Below are 16,292 nucleotides of genomic sequence, written 5' to 3'. Positions count from 1 at the left end.
GGGACAGCGATCTGGTGGTTGGCGTGAACCTGGCCAGCTGTGGCTGAGTGCACCGAGCCACCCCAGAGCCTCATGTTCCCCACGAGCCTGCTGACTTGGTGGTTCTGTTACATTTTTCTCACTTACTTCTGCCTTTACTACTTCTCTACGTTTTTGCGCAGCTTGCTCAGTTCCGACAGAGAAAAACAAAAGGTGACTGTGCGCATTCGAAGAAAAAGACGGCGAAGGGGAAGAGCTCGGCTGTCGCTGCGCCTGTCCCGGAGGAGAGGCCGGTAGCCCCCGAGGGCGGCGCACTCCTGGGAGGAGGGGATGCTCGCCAGAGCGCAGCGTGCAGTGGCGCCCTTGATGAGGCGGGCGCGACTCAGGTAAGCGTACTCAGCATCATCACATTTTTGCCTATCGAAAATGAGGAAAGAGTTTTATTTTACTTTCCAAGAAGGGTGTGTTTTCATGGTTTTACTCCTAGTAAATGTTTCACCTTTGTGTGATTCTGAGAAATTTTGGATTGACGTTGGAAGGCAGAGTCAGTGTTGGAGCTTGCTTTGGTAACGGAAATTTTACAAGTGGGAGCCTAACAGGTGTTCCTTCACCTGTTCTCAGATCTACCTGTCACTCTTTGTCCTTTCCCTTTTTTCTGAACGTGGGATGAGGAGGGAAGGGGTGAAGGTGTGGAAGTGGGGTCTTGCTGGCGGAAGCGAGAGAGCAGCAGGGACAGGTGTGGCAGGTGAGTGGACACGGGCATTGAGAGCTGAGAGTCTAGCCCCACGCAGCCTCCCTGGGCCCCCGCCGGAGGCTGGCTCTCTTTGCGTGCCTTGGTAAGAGGGGCCTTGACTTGTGAACGCCCCAGCTGTGCACGAGGGGCAGGTGCAGGTGTTGGCTGGGCTGAGTGGACGGCTGGCGCCAGGGCGGAACTGGACTCAGGGTGCGTCTGGCCTGCCTTACTGAGGCCGGCTTACCTGCGAATCTGGAATTTTGCCTGTTTTGAAAACTTGGAAGACTTGGCCACGGTGCTTCCGCGTTGCCTGGGGAGCAGCTGGCCGGAGTGTGGATGCTGAGCCTCCAGAGCAGCTTGTCCGCCTTGCTCTCCCTCCACCCCCGTCCTCGGGCGGGCCTGACGTCAGATGTCAACTGCCGGCCATTGGTGTCCTCCAGTTTTCTCTCGGAGTGGAGTAGCAGTTCTTAGCAGCCACGTCTTGGTTGCAGCTGAGAAAACGAAAGCCATGCTGAGGGGGCCAAGGGGATGCTCCCAGTGGCTTTTCTCGCATCTTCCTGCCGGGGCTCTTTGAGGAGAAAAGCCCGTAGTGTATAATTACATTTATTAATTGTTTGCTTTTATTTTCAAATCAGAAGTGTTTTTTTTTTTTAAATTAAAGTTTTATGTCTTTCAGTTTTTCACTTTGAAATAATGTCGGACTTACAAAAATGTTGCAAAAAATAGCACCAAGTCCTTGCGTACCCTTCACCTGGCTTCCTGAAACTGTACACAGGTCTCCTGTGTAACTGTATAATTGCCTCAGCTTCAGTTAAAACAGTGCTCGGAGCTCACCGATAGAGCTTCTCTAGATTTTCCCACTCGTCTCCAGAGTGCCGCTCATGCCCTCTCTCTGGTCTGGGACCCTGCATCGCTCACCAATGCCGCATCCCCATCTGGGACAGTTTCTCAGTCTTCCCTTGCCTTTTATAAGTTCGATGGTTTTGAAAAGTACTGGCTAGTTTTTTTGTAGAGTCCCTGTCAGTTTGGGTTTCTTCGATGCTTCGTCCTGATTGAAATCAGGCTGTGTGTTTTGGCAAGAACACCGGAAGTGACGGTGTCCCTGCCTGGCACACCACGTGGAGGCCCTGGCACCCTGGGTGTCAGTGATACCCGGCAAGTCTCACTGCTGGTGGTGCCAGCTTTGTCGCTCTGTCACTGGGGCCTGCCAGATTTCTTTTGATAGAGAAGTCGCTGTTTCCCCGCGTAGTTGGTAAGTACATGGTGTGGGGACACTTAGAGACCCCTTCATTTGGCTTTTACTGCCGATGCTTGCCCACAGCAGGTATGACCGCGGTGTGGGCCCCGTGATGGCTTTCCATTTCCGTCATCCATCCGCACGTACTCACTGCGCTCTGGTCCAAGGAGGAGCTGTTACTTCTCCCCAGTTTGTTCATGCGTCTCTCGGCGTGGACTGTGCATGTTCCTGCACGTTGCATCTTAAGGGGGTGTCACTTGGAGGGGGCGGAGACTACCTGCCTGAAAACAGGTGCTGCTTCGCTGTTTTATCAGCTGCACGCTTTTAAGTTTCTTTTTTTTTTTTTAACTTGTAAGTCTCTCACTCAGGTGTTTGGCGAGTACTTTAATTCAGGAAGATGGTCCTATGAAACCATTTTGACTTTTGTTCGCAGGACCAGAGGGTACAGACCAGGTCATCAGCAACAGCGATGGGTGGGTAGAGATGTTGGGCTTTTCCGTTGCTGTGGTCAGGTTTTTTGTTTTTTGTTTTTTTTTGTATTTTCTACAATAAATAAATTAGGTTACTTTTATAACATTTCCCCCATTTTTGTAATTATATCACTAATGCAGTGTACAATTTTCACACCTTAAAGCGGTCTATAAATGTGGAGCCTCTGTAGGTCCCTCTGACGGCTGCCCCTGGCACGCATGCGTCCTGTTTTCTGCATGCTCCGTGGCCCCGTCAGGACCGTGGAGGGCGAGTGGGAGCTGCGCGGGGGTCCGCTTCGCAAAACTTGGCTATCGGGATTGAGGCAGATGGCCAAAGCAAAGCGTTTGTTTTTATTTATAAAGTGACTGTCACTACAAGCCTACTTCAAGCAGTGCTTTTAAACTCCAAGCTGGTGAGATGCGCGGGCTCTTTCTCTAGAGAGATGCAGGTGCTCACACAGTCAGGGTTTTCTCCACGGATCTGTGTGTGAACGCGGGGAAGGACCCTCGTAGGACCCTCGTTAGACCCTCGCTAGAGAGGCCCAGCCCTCCGTGGGGTGTGTCTGCCCAGAGCCTCCACAGGGGCGGCTAGAGATCGGGGGAGGTAGACCCCTTTTCCTGTCCCCTGGCTCTTCAGAGGGTGGGCAACGATCAGGTATCCATCAAAAGCTGTTACCTAATGAGCCGACTACTTAACGAGCTACCGGTAACCGTGAGCGGAAATGTGGCCATCAGATGGTGCCCCGCTGGGTCCCGGGTTCCTGCTCTTAAGGCTTCCAACAGCCTGAGCTCACACGGGCGGACCTGTGACCGGCACGTTCGTCAGGCCCCAGACTCTGTTGCAGTGTGTTTGTTGAAGAAGCCGGTTGTTTATCCTGAAGAACTTGCATGTCAGGATTTGTCGTTTGCAACCCTGCGCTGTCGTTTCAAAGGCTCCTGTCGCCCTTCTCTCAGGTTTACAGTCTTCGTAACTGGTGCTGTGACCGGGCTGGAGACTTGATCCGATGATCGTTATTTAAATGACGGACGTTTTGTGGATGAGCCACTCTTTCTAGGTCATTTCAGTGAACAGTCAGAATTTTGTTTTGAACAGTTTAAGAATTAATACTGCTATTTTCATGTTGGTAATTTAAGATCACAGAGTTTCTACTTAAGTTTAAAATTTCTGCCCCTTTAACATCAGCAGCGTTTGTCCCCAACGGGGACGCGATTGCCCATTTGCTTTTCTCTCTGCGTGAGTTTTAGGCTCCAGTATTGTGACGAGCCTCGTGATTTCTGGGACAGTTTGTGATTTCTTTACAGGTATTCTTGTCCTTTAGGTATTTCCCACAGAGATGTGCAGTGAAATTATTTTATTATATTTTTTATTTCACGAGTCAGATGTCACGAGTTCTTTTTTTTATAACTTCTATTTATTATTTCAAGCATTCTACAAATTACTTGTGTTTTAAAGTCACTTTCTGATTTAATTTTTTAAAATAATTATGTAAAACATTGATGTGGTTCCAAAATTGAACCTGTAAAGGCAGGTGTAGGAAGATAATCTGACGGCTCTGCGCCCGCCCCTGCAGCCAGCTTGTCTTTGTTTTCCAGGTAACGTGGAAGTTAGGTTCTCGTCCACCGACACGTTTCTCGCAGAGACGCGGATGCGTGTGCGTGTCTCTCCCCAGCACCTGCTCTCGCGGCGCGTGCCTCACACCCTGTTCCGGTGGCTTTTCCCACTAACGGTATTCTGGCGGTCACGCCACAGCAGCATGCAGGAGTCTTTCTCATTCTTTTTAAAAACAGCCTGTTATCTACTAAAGAACTTAAAAAATGAAAAGTACTTGAGTTTCATGTCCCCGACACCTGTACCGGTTCCGGGACTTTTATTTGTGTGGACAGAGTCCGATCAGGCGTCATTTCTCCTTCAGCCTGAGGAACCGCCTTAGGACAGTTCTTGGTGGCACAGGTCTGCTCGCGGACTCTTTGGGCTTTTCTTTGTCTGAAAATGACTGTTTTGCCTTCGTATTTGAAAGATGCGTTTGCTGGACGTAGACTCCAGGCTGGCGGTCCGGCCTTTCAGCACCTTCTGTGCTGTCCCGTGGGCCCCCGGCCCGCGTGGGGTCTGAGAAGTCTGCTGTCATTCTCGTCATTACGCCTCTTCCTGTAGCGTCTTTTCTTTGTTGAGGGAGGCACTTTAAAATTTTTGTTTTTATCTCTGATTGCAAATTGTTTCATTAAGATGTTCCCAGATGTGGTTTACTTTGTGTTTACACTGCATGGGGTTTGTGGGCCTTCATGGAATTGTGCGTTATAGTTTTCCTCAAACTTGGAAAATTTTTGGCTGTTATTTCTTCAAATAACTTTTCCATTTCCTCTCCCCACCCACTTCTTTGACGTCAGATAGTTATACTTCAGATTGTTTAGCGTTGTCCTATGGGTCACTTAGGCGCTGCTTGTTCATTTGTTGAGAACCTTTTCCAGTCTGTCTCTGAGCGTCCGCTACCAGGTCCTTAAGGTCGCTGATCTTTTCCTCTGCAGCATCTAGTCTATTGACGCAATGCCGTGTATTTTTTTGTTTGTTTCAAATATTTAGAATCTTCTATTTCACTCATTACATTCATGTTTTCCTTTGAATACTGTATATCACTATAGTAGCTATTTGAGTGTCCTTGTCTGCTAATTTTGTCATCTCAGTCCCTCTGGGGTGTAATTCCATTGGCTTAGTTTTCTCTTAGTTATGGGTCACATGTCCCATCTTTTTGACGCGTTTAATAATTTTGATTGGATGCGAAGCATTGTCAGTGCTACATCGTCGAGTGTCTGGACGTTGCTGTTTTAGCTTTGTTTTGGTAAGCCTTTGACATCTTTTTGTCTTTTTGTTGATTTGTAGGGGTTTTTGTTAATCTTTGAATTTTTCGTTTGTTAGATATATGTGCTGTGACTCTTCTTCCCCAGTCTTGCTTGCCTAGTTGTTTTCTTAATGGTGTTTCGTGATAAGCAGACGTTCTTAATTTTGATGGAGTTGAATGTAGCAGTTTTTCCTCTGGTTAGTGCTTTTTTGTGTCCTGCCCCAAAAAATCTCTTAGCCCTAAGGTGTTGAAGATACTCTCCTCTGTCTTCTTGAAGCTTTGTGGACTTGTTTCTGCATTTCAGTCTAAGATCTTTCTCACGTTACTTTTTGTGTATGGAGTACCTTGACTAGAACTGTCGTTGAGTTTCGCTAGTTTCTGAGCTTTTTATAAAGGGAATAATCTAGTATGTGCGTCTTGAGCCTGGAACTTTTTATCCTGCATCTTGTCTATGAGGTTCATCCATGCCAGGAGCTGTAGTTTATTTTGCTGTATGAATGTGTCTCAGTTTGTCTGTTCTACTGCTAGTTGGCCTTTGCTGTGAGCGTTCTTCTACAGGTCTATTTGGGTATATGTGTTCATTTTCTCTTGGCACTATAATGAGATATGTAATTGCCGGGTCATTGTGTTTGTACATGTTCAACTTGCATATGTTGAACTGTGTTTTCGAATACTTGTCCAGAATGCTTTCAGTAGCGGCATATGAGAGTTTTCCTTGTTTCGTAACATCTGTGATTGGGATTGACAGTACGGTGTTTTTTCCCTCTTTTCAGTTTTGGTGGATGTGGGGTAGAGCGTGTTTTAGTGGAGTGCAAGATTCAAAAAAGTCAATGATTCATTAATAGACTAAAAGAGAAAAGTCATGTGATCATCTCAGTCAATACAGACGAAACGTATGTTTTTTGAGAGAGTGACCTGTAATTTCCCCTTCCTGTCAGGTGTTTGTGTTGAGGTTACACTGGCCTCATGCAATGAAGTGAGGTGAGAGGGGTCCTTCGCTCTGTGGATGAGCTCGTGTAAGATGCTGAAGCTGTGGAGACTGAATTGTTCTTTGTGGGAAGGCTTTTAAGTTCAGAGTCAGTTTCTTTAAGAGTCAGATTGTTCAATTGTGCTTCTTTAATGTAGTATATTTATGTTTCTTTAATTTTTGTCTTAATTTCAGTTATCTCTGGTTTTAATTTGCTGCTGTTTTTCTAACTTCTAGAGATAGGGTTACTGTAGATCACTGATTCCCAGGCTTTAAAAAAATAAACAGTCAAGCCATCGGTGTTGTAGGAGGAGATGTTTTACTGACTTTTTCTGGTCATACAATTGTACATCATGAGTTTAATCAGAAAAGGAAAGGTTTTTTGATATATGTTAGAAAATAATTGATGACAATTCTTGAGAACTTACTATGCCTTTAATCTAAGTGTAGGTGCTAAGATAGGAATTATTTTGTGTTTAGAATGATGGTCTTCTGAAAAGTAAACTTCCAGGATAGCGTTCCCTGTCCCATGCCCTCCCACGTCCAGCAGCAGGACACCGAGTGGCAGAGCAGTTGGCAGGTGCCAGGCGTGGACCTGGAAGTGCAGTCGGTCTCCCTAGGTGGCGGGCGATGTCTGTCCGTGTCAGCGGAGTGAGTCCTGGAAGAGCCAGCATGTCGTCATAGTGCTTTGAACATAATTCATGGTGTCTTTGTTTTATTTTACCGATATCTGGAAATTTTGAGTTTAGCTTTTATGGAGTTTAATGAGCTTATTGAGTAGCATAAGATAATATAAATGTGTGTGTGAAATAGTAATTCTTTCCAACGTATTACATTGTTTATTTTGGTTCCAAAAGGATACTTTATTTAATACACTTGTTGCTTTAATGCTTATTAACTGTTAGGTAAATAAAGGTAATTTCTAAGCAAATGAATTCTAGCCTAAGTTTGTTCTTTAATAATCTAATTGGAGTGCTTATTGTGTAAAGTTGTGACCCTCTTTAGGAATAAGATAATAGCTGAAAAGTGCCCCAGGAGGAACAACTCTGAAGTGGAGGCGGCCAGTTGGTGCTGGCTCTGCGTCCCTGGCGGTGCCCCTGGCTGCGGCCCCGGGCAGGGCCGTGGGAATGGGAGGGCGGGAGGGTGTGCTGGGTGATGACGCCCGCTGAGCTGGGTGAAACAGTCAGTCTTTCTTTAGTTTAATCTAATACGTAAGCTCACTTGAGTGTTCAATATTTTAAAATACAAAGACTAAAAACGTTAGTAGGCAGCAAAACAACTACTGGAAAATCCAGTAGCAGGAATTAATTTGTCAAAGTTCACATATCATAATTTTGAAATGCCCTTTCAGTTAAAGATTCTAAAGTCTTAGGGTGAAGAAAGTAATTTGTTCGACTGTGCAGAAAACACAGGCATATATTAAATTCCAAGAATATATATATAAGGCATGTTTTTAAGCAGCTTTACGATCTGAGCTTTTCAGGAAGTTATGAGGAAGAGAGAATTGCAGAAGACTTCATATCCATGGTGTGCATTCAGATCTAGTCACCCTCTCAGTTCGTTAAGTGCGTGACGAAAAGGCAGTTTATGTTAACCAGTGTGGCAGTCGTCTCGTTGCTGGCAGTTGACTCAGTGGCAGAAAACAGCACTTGACCTTTCAGTTCTGCATCAGGAACAAAATAAGGGGAGGCTGTTTCCTGCATGAGAACCCCCCAAAATTGCACAGAGGCAAAGAATTTCGGAAGAAAATCACCTTTGCCGAATCTGGGACAGAAGACTTAAGGAGTACTGTAGACGTTTAGGAAGTGCAATTCCAGAGCTTTCCCTCGTATTTGTCTGAGTTACCAGGAAAAATAGTCGTCACCATTTATCGTTTGGGTCCCACGGACCTCGTTTCCTTTTTTGTCCTTTTACGTTGTTTTACAGATAATTTACAGAAGTGAGACTAAGCAACAATTTAAAACAACTTTATTAGGAAGTTTTATACAAATCTTTGTGTATTAGTAAAGTTTGGCACACAAACAAAACACTGAAAGAATATTGCCACATGCTTTTAGCAAAGCGGGATAGTGCGGACATCGTGACATGAGTCTTCCTGCCGTGACCAGCTGGGTGAGACTGTCACGTCTCCCCTTTGTCCTTAGGGACGTTCACTTAGTGGTTTCTGATTTCAAGGAAGTAGATCGGGCACTGACTGTCCTTCGAAGACTCGTGACTTGAGGGTTCATTTTTGTCAGTTTCGCTGTCATCGGTGTCCTCACGTGCTGCTCTGTCTGTTGGTCTTTTGTCGACTAACGATTGTGAGTGGTGTTTGCTGTCAGCCTTCTTCTCTTTGCTGTGTTGAGAGGAAAGTGGAAAGCTCTTAGAGAATCGTCATAGCGGAGCAGGTTACAAAGATGGTCTGTCCAGTCCGTGAGAAAGCCGAAGAGCGGCCATTCATTTCACTGTCAACTCAGAAAGGCAGTCTCCGCCGCCTCCTGCTTTCACGTTATTTGAACTTCCAGCACAGTTGGTCGTGATGATGAGTATGATAAAATAACTCTTAGGATGACGAAACAGGGAACAGCAAGATTGTGTCTTAGATACCCACGAGGGTCTCGTGGACCTGTGTGATAATCGCAAGATAAAATATGCTTTACTCAATTTTTTCTCTATTTAAAAAAAAATAGGTCTACGGCCGTGCCACCCTGAAGAAGCCCGATCCCGTCTGATCTGGGAAGCTAAGCAGGGTCGAGCCTGGTTAGTACTTGGATGGGAGACCACCTAGGAAGGCCGGGTGCTGTAGGCGTAAAAAATAAAATATAAGGGATTGTCAGCTGACAAGGTCCTTGCAATCTGTGAGGTCAGCCAAGGGTTTCCTCTCCTAAAAAAGAAAATGGAGTAAATGTTTTCATCGTCCTTTGTCCTGCAGGAGAGAATGAAATGTGTGAAATGTCAGGCCCCTTGAGTCATTGTCACCGCCCAGAAAAGAAGCTGGGCAGCTGCGGTGCGGCCCAGCCACGTTGGCAGGCCCCGGGCGCGTGTCGCTGCTTTGCGGACTGAGCCACCATCAGCTCAGTCTGCACGGCCGGGTAAAGCCGGACTGGTCAGGCAGCCGTCGGGGGAAATCCACTGAAACTAAAAATGCTATTTCCACAAATTTGGACAGAGGAATTTATGTCCAAAAGGAAAATCTGGAATATAAAATATTGTACTTATATAAAATTAGGAACTTGGAAAATGTGCACGGGTCCGAAAGACTAGAATTTCTTGAGAAACTAAAATTTAGTAATTCAGGTGTCAAGCACCCAGTGAAACACGAGAAGAAGCAACATTCGTTACAAAGGGGCAGCGGTGTCATTAGGGCTTCGAGAGGTGCGGGAGCAGAGTGCGGGCTCTGAGCGGGCGCAGGGCTGGGAGCCTGGGAGCCTGGGAGCCTGGGAGCCTGGGGCTGCAGCCCTGCGGGTCACTGTCGGGGCCCTTCTCTGGCCCTTGCCCTCTTAGCTGGAGGACCCTGCTGGAGCGGGGATGAAGACTCAGAGCGGCCTCAGCGGGAGCTGGGTGGCGACGGTCCCCCAACAGCCCGGGGCCGTCACAGAGGCATTCTTCGAGGTTGTCTTGTTAAGGTGTGTTCCTTGCCCGAGGGCTCCCCCGCAGTGCACACCAGGCCAGCGAGAGCTGTCTCCGAGCGTCCTGTCTCTCCGGGTGGAATTCGGGGCGCAGGAGGCCAGAGGCAGAGCTGCCGCGTGGGGCGCTCCGGCCCTGCTGGCCCAGCCCACATCGGCTCTCCCCAGACCTTCTGCCCCTTCTTCTGGATGTCGACGAGAGGTCACCTTTCATGCACTGAGGAGAGCTGTCACGTTCTGCCTTCCTCGGTGCGGTGACCGCCCTGGTCTCCCACAGTCACCTGTGTGTGGCGGTCTCCTACCCAGAGCATGGCGGGGGCAGCTCGAGGTCAGTCCCGATGTCCTAGTCTTTGCCACAGTGAGCGAGGGGCAAGCGGGCTCTGCTCGCCCAGTCACCACGCCTGCCGCCTTTGTTTCTGAGCTTTTGACTTCACACTAAGCCACTCAGACAGGTTGCATATTCTTTCAGTTGTTTTTACTGAGATCTAATTTATGTAACAAAAGTCACCATTTTTACGAATGTGCTCCAGTGGCTTTTAGTACATTCACTGGCCTGTGCATCTGTCACAACTAGTTCCGAGCGTTTCAGCACCCGAAAGGACACCCGTGCCTTCAGCAGTCACACCACGCTGCTCCCTCCCCTTGGGGCCTGGCAGCCACCTCTGCTTTCCGTCTGGATTCGCCTGTGCTGGCCGTCTCCGGCGTGTCTGGAACGCGCGCTGTGTGTTTCGGGGTCCGTCAGTGTTGCGGTGTGTCAGTAGGCCACCCCTCGTGGCTGGACGATGTCCTAGTGTGTGGGTGCATGGTTGCCTCCCAGTCACCTGTTGGTGGACACTCTGGTTCTTTCCACTTTTTGGCTCTTGTGAACAGAGCTGTTGTGGACGCTCCGGGGCACGTTTTTGTGAGGACGTTCGTTTTCCATGCTCTGGCCGGGCGTTACTTTTGGTGTTAACTGTCTGGGTCACATTTTCTGCCTCCTTCCCCCAGGACTGTGAACAGGCACGTGAACCTGAAGTTGCTGAACCGATGAGCAGACACGGCGACGAGACTGACGGGCAGCAGCCCACGATGGCAGTGCAGCTGCAGACCCAGGTGACTGGATGCTGCGATTCACACCAGCACCCGGGGGACTGGGATCTGGGAGGGTGGCAGAGTGGGGGGACTGTCACAGAGTGGATCGTGTGAGCTGCAGGTGTGCTGTGTCTGCTTTCCTGGTTGGCTTTGTTGTCATGTCTGTGTGGGGCTGTGGAAAGTGGAGGGACACATGTGGACACCCAATGGCAGCCATTTGGGCCAGGTGCCAGGGACACACTCTGCACGGCCAGCCATGTCCCCTGTCATCCGCCTATCCCACTGCTTCGACACGAGCGGTGCTGTGGTGGCAAGGCAGTGCTGAGGGACGAGGACTCGCGGGGCGGGGGCGCAGGGCTCCTGGGGTCTCGGGGTCAAGGCCCTGCTCCCCCAGTGGCACCTAGAAAGGCCTCTCCCCTGCAGCCGGCGCCCCCACTGGAGCTGGAGGCGCTGCGCCTGAGCCTGAGCCACATGCACACGGCGCGGCTGGAGCTGACGCAGGCCACGCTGCAGAAGGAGAAAGAGGCGGCGCTGACGGAGCTGCGGGACACGCTCAGTGGCCGCCACGCGCAGGAGCTGGCCCTGCTGCAGAGCAGGTGGCGGCTGGAGCTGGAGCTCGCCCGCGAGCAGCACGCGCGTGAACGGGAGGTGCTGGTGCGGCGGCGCTGCCAGGAGACAGGTGTGTGCTGCGGGCTGCGTGGGCCTCCGGCGTGCCGGAGGCGGCATCTGTCTTGGGGCGCCTCCCCAGCGAGCTGCTGGGCGCTGGTCTCCGTACCTCCGCCGGGCCTGGGGTCACCTCTGTCTGGCGGCATTGCATCCTCTGTGTCTCTTTGTCCTACCCTGCTGGCCCCGTGCCTTCTGTCCATTTGTCCAAGCGGCTCGTGCTAACGTTCAAAGCGATGTCTTGGAAGTGATTCGCTCACTTGCCGGAGGTCTGTGTCTGCACCGCTGACGGGACCCAGACTCAGATGCTCCCGGACACAGACCCCACATGCCCCAGGCTGCTCGCCCTGTGCCCAGAGAGCCACACACTCAGGGGGCCGCCTAACCTTGCTTCTCTGGCCAGTACTGAGCTCTGTGTACCCAAATGGACTCCCGTGTGTCCACATGGTGTCTTTCGTACATCCTTCGGTGAGGTCGTCATTCCCTGTTGTAGACGTCTGTCCCTAAGCGGTAGCTTCATGGAGCGACATGTCATACCACATGATCCACTCGAAGCATTGCACCTCAATGCTTTGAGCGTGTCAGAATTGTGGGGACATCAGACACCTAAGTTGAGGACATCCATCACTCGCTACCTGTCGCCCGTTCTGCGGGCCCGAGCGCCTGTGTGCCTGCCCGTCCATTGAGTCTCGTTTGAGAAGTGAAGCCGGCGCGGGCCCTGGCGTGTCGGGCAGCACCTGTCTGCAGGCCTCACACCCGCTGGGGAGCGCCCGCCAGGCCCAGCCAGCTAGCTGGAGGCCATGCCCCTCGTTTACGCACGGCGGACGTCGTCACGCCTGCTCCCTCACAGACGGCCCTGTGGTCCCACTGATGCCGGGATGTTTCGGGGCGTGGCTGGAGGCTGCCGGGGCCCTTCCTCTCCTGGGCAGTCAGACTGCGCAGGTGTGATACTCGGGCATCTGAGTTCCTCTCTGTCTTCTCACAGCCGAGCTGGAGGAGAAGCTGCAGTCGGAGGTGGAGAAGAATGTCCAGGCGGTCGAGGTATCGTGATGGGCGTCGTTCTGTGTGCACTCGCCGCTGCTCGCCCTCCCCTGCCAGCTGCCCCTCCGCCGCGCGACCCCAGCACAGCCAGGCGGAGCCTCGGGCGGACACGCTTTGGAAATGTGCCTTCCAGATCTGAGCCGCCTTGCGTTTGCGCAGTTCGGTTTGCCAGACGGTTTGCGTGACACAAGGCTTTTCCATCCCAAGTCTGGTTTTCTGAGCGGCCCGGGCTGTGCTGGGGTCACAGACCTTTGTCCTCACGCAGGGAGGTGCATGGGGTACAGGCCCACCTGGGGGCCATACTGCTGGGCACACTGGCACGGCCAGTCCTTGTCCCACTGCTGCCACCCAAGCCCTTTTGGGGGAAGGAGTGGTGGTTCAGGCTGTAACAGCGTCGGCTGCCTTCCGAGAGATCTCACTGGAACTTCTGATCCCCACGACCTGTCTCTCTCTCAAGGCTGCTTTTGTGGAGTGGGTGTTGGCGCTGGTGCCCCAGCCCCACCCCTGGGCACTGGTAGTGGGGACTCGTTTCCCAGGGCACGTGGGGCAGAGCCTGGCCATCCTGCAGGGCTCAGTGCCATTTCTGTAGCACCCCTGGTCTGCATGGAGCCAGATGCGGGAACCTGGAGAGTGACCGCACGCCTCTGCTGGGTGCTCAGAGATGGCTCTTCTCTGGGCTGGAGGTCCTTGCTCTGGTCCCTGGGGGCTGTTGGCCTCGTGGGTTCTTCGGGCCCCTCCCTTCAGCAGCCATGGACTGACTGAACAGCCAGAGCCAGTTTCCTGTGGTCGTCTGTCCTGGGCAGGGGGTGACTTCCCAGTTTTTAAGTGTGTGGTTAGAACATTTTTATTGCAGATCATTAACTGTTGGTCGTACTCTTTTTTCTTATTTAAATCAGATCCTAAAGCGAGACTGGGAATCCGAGAGAGATCAGTGCTTAGAAAACCTACGCAAAGAGTTGTCTGCCCAGCATCAGTCAGAGGTGGATCATTTACGAAGCCAGTTTGAGAAAGAATTGGCAGAACAGAAAGCTGAGTTGGAAAAGACTTTTCAAGCCAAAAATCAGGCTGAATGTGAGTATCTGAGAGGAACAGGTGCCGAATGGGGACTCAGTTTCCCTGTGTAATCCCGGAATAAATGCTGCGATTTTGCTGGGTTTATGCTGCCTCCGTGTTCAGATGCCGGCCACAGTGCATGTGACACCCGGGTGAGGCGGCGTGGGTGGCTGCAAGCTGGTCAGCTGCGGGGTCTCCGCTTATGGGTCACAGGCCTCTCGAGGCCCCCGAACCTTCCCGAAACCTCTGTTCTAGTGTTACATTCCTCCCGAAACAGCAGCGTTGGGATTGTTCCCTTTTCACGTGGGTTGCGTGTTGCGCAACACCCAGGGATCCCGGCTGTCCGCCCCCTCCCAGGAGAGTGGGTGCCAGCGTCCAGTCCCGGAGGGCCCGGGGCGCCAGCGGGAGTGGTGCTCAGTGCCGAGTCCTTCCTGACGGCAAGCTGGTTGGCAGTCTGCTGAGGAGGATCCTGAGTGCGGTCTGTGCCCTCCAGGGTGCCCCCTGCCTCTGCAGGCGCAACAGGAGGCCATCGCGAAGGAGTTGCAGGAGCACGTAGAATCGGAGCCCCGGCTCGCGGAGGACCCGGAGTGGCGCGACCGCGAGGAGGAAGGAGGAGGACGGCTGGAGGTGGGCGATGCACCGAGGACGTGCTCGTCCCTGGGGAGGAGCGGGTCTCGGTCCTAGCACCCTCTCGTTAGGGAGGTGCCCCGTGTTTGGCGGTGCTGCCAGCCGAGATGAGGCCATAGTCAGAGGGTCACTTGAGTTGACCTCGGTCCTGGACACAGGACTCGTGTCCTTCGTGCGGGGCCCTGCTCTGAGGCTGCCCTGCAGGGTGGAGCTTCTGTGGGAAGGCCGCTGGAAACACCCCAGCTGCTGCCGCCGCTCGCTGTCCACGGACACCGCCTGTCAGGTGAGGGCCACGTGGCCAGATCTTACGTAGATCTGGAGCCTGGAGCCTGGCCTCGCGCCCACGCTGGCTCAGGGGACTGAGAAGGCAGAACGGCAGCGTGGTCAGCTGTGGCCTGTGCCAGGCTGCAGCTCAGGACAGGAAACCAGAGCCTGAGGAGCCTGGGCCCCAGGCCGCCGCAGCTGTCGCACCCAGACCCAGGCCAGCCTGGCTCGGGCCCGCCTGGCCTCCCTGGTGGGGAAGAGACGGATGGAGGGTGCCTTGCATCCTGTACCCGGGGGAGAAAGCCTGCAGGGGCCTTGCTCAGGCCGAGCTCCCATGTCCCCTCATGTGGGGCCCCACCTCTGGTCTCAGCCCTGCACTCTGCTGCCCAGCTTAGTGCCTTGGGCCACACCTGACCACGCTGACTCTGGCCCCAGGCGGGTGGGCATCAGCTGCTCTCTGCTTCGTTGGTGCAGGGCGAGTGGCACAGAGCATGGGCTTGCTGTGCTAGGTCCAGCCCCCTCGAAAGAAGCCACTTTTTAGGGGTGCTGACTAAGGCTGCAGAGGGAGCTTTAGCATCTCAAAGGGGTGAGGGCAGCTGTGACCACAGGAGAAGAAAGAGCCCATGGGGCACAGTGACAGAATCTTGGAGTGGGACGAGTTAAATGGGACGACAGGGGACTTCCTGGGAGACTAGGATATGGTTGGTGCCAGTCACTCACCTTGCGGGGCCCAGAGTGTGCCAAGTGTTCCCCACAACCTTCCCCTGACGGTGAGAAGGACAGTAAGGGTCTGTTCTCAGTGACAAGAAGTGGTGTCTGCAGGGAGCAAGGTCAGGCCCTGCATAGCTGATCTGTGAGACACCAGGTGTGACGAAGCTGCAGTCAGCTCATGCACCTTTAACTCGATTTCTCTGGAGCTGCCATTGCTGGTTCTCAGCCACACGATGGGACCGCAGCTTCTACTGCCCGCTTCAGCCTGGGCTGTCACTTGGGGCACGATGACGACGAGTGTGCTGCCGTTGGGGCTCAGCCTCGGTTGTGTCCCACACTGTCACCTGCCTTCCCCAGGTGGAGAATCCTCAGACGTCACGCGGAGAGCTTCAGACGCAGTCCCAGGAGGTCCAGTTCGAGTCCACAGGAAGCGACGGGCAGGTGCTGAGTGGTGAGCAGCTCATGCTGGGGACACGTTCTCATGCTGAAGCCGTGTGGTTTTCGTCGTGGTCCCCAGAAGGGGCAGCAGGGGTGGTGGGCCCAGGCAGTCCGTGAGCTCCTTAGAGACGGGCCTGTGGTGTGAGGTGCAGGCTGCCTGCTGGCGGCACGCTTGGCTCACGTGGAGGGCTGGTTCAGCGCGCAGCTCGCTGGTGGCACCGTGCAGTGGGAAGCCAGCCAGGCGGACCAGAGGGGCTTCCTGCTGCTGGCAGCTGCAGCTGAGCGCCCCTGAAACGCAGATGTCAGCCGGCACCTAGCGTCACAGGTGTGCTGTCTGTGGGGATCCCATGAGCTCCGCTGTTGCGGGGTGACGTCCGAGTCTCCAGGCCCCGCCATGGCGGCCCCTTTACTGAGGGCAGCTCACCTGGGACCCTCACAGGATGCGTGTCACAAAGGCCACCCTGACTAACTGTCCTTAATGAGAAAACCTCACAGGATGCGTGTCACAGTGGCGGGGGTGGGGTGGAGCCCAGGAGACACGGGAAAGGAAAACAGACGTGTGTTTTGCTGCTGCTCATCTCTGAGCGACCTCACTGGGC

The 16,292-nt window shown here is 52.6% G+C and overlaps 1 protein-coding gene and 1 pseudogene across 6 annotated transcripts in view; both read left to right on the top strand.

Moving 5' to 3' along the window:
• Nucleotides 1–16,292, top strand: part of PCNT (pericentrin) — an 88,824-nt gene that overhangs the window by 2,796 nt on the left and 69,736 nt on the right. For all 6 annotated transcript variants that reach the window (XM_023525820.1, XM_023525821.1, XM_023525818.1 and 3 more), the window contains exons 2-8: nucleotides 162–365; nucleotides 10,813–10,917; nucleotides 11,320–11,575; nucleotides 12,545–12,600; nucleotides 13,497–13,671; nucleotides 14,147–14,280; nucleotides 15,613–15,706. In XM_023525820.1, the coding sequence (XP_023381588.1) occupies nucleotides 162–365; nucleotides 10,813–10,917; nucleotides 11,320–11,575; nucleotides 12,545–12,600; nucleotides 13,497–13,671; nucleotides 14,147–14,280; nucleotides 15,613–15,706 (1,024 nt within the window). The remainder of the gene's footprint in view (nucleotides 1–161; nucleotides 366–10,812; nucleotides 10,918–11,319; nucleotides 11,576–12,544; nucleotides 12,601–13,496; nucleotides 13,672–14,146; nucleotides 14,281–15,612; nucleotides 15,707–16,292) is intronic.
• On the top strand, nucleotides 8,890–9,008 carry LOC111733751 (annotated as a pseudogene).

The sequence above is a fragment of the Pteropus vampyrus genome, unplaced genomic scaffold (assembly GCF_000151845.1).
Source record: "Pteropus vampyrus isolate Shadow unplaced genomic scaffold, Pvam_2.0 Scaffold632, whole genome shotgun sequence".
In the NCBI taxonomy this organism is placed as follows: Eukaryota; Metazoa; Chordata; class Mammalia; order Chiroptera; family Pteropodidae; genus Pteropus; species Pteropus vampyrus.
This window is presented reverse-complemented; position numbering and strand designations above follow the sequence as displayed.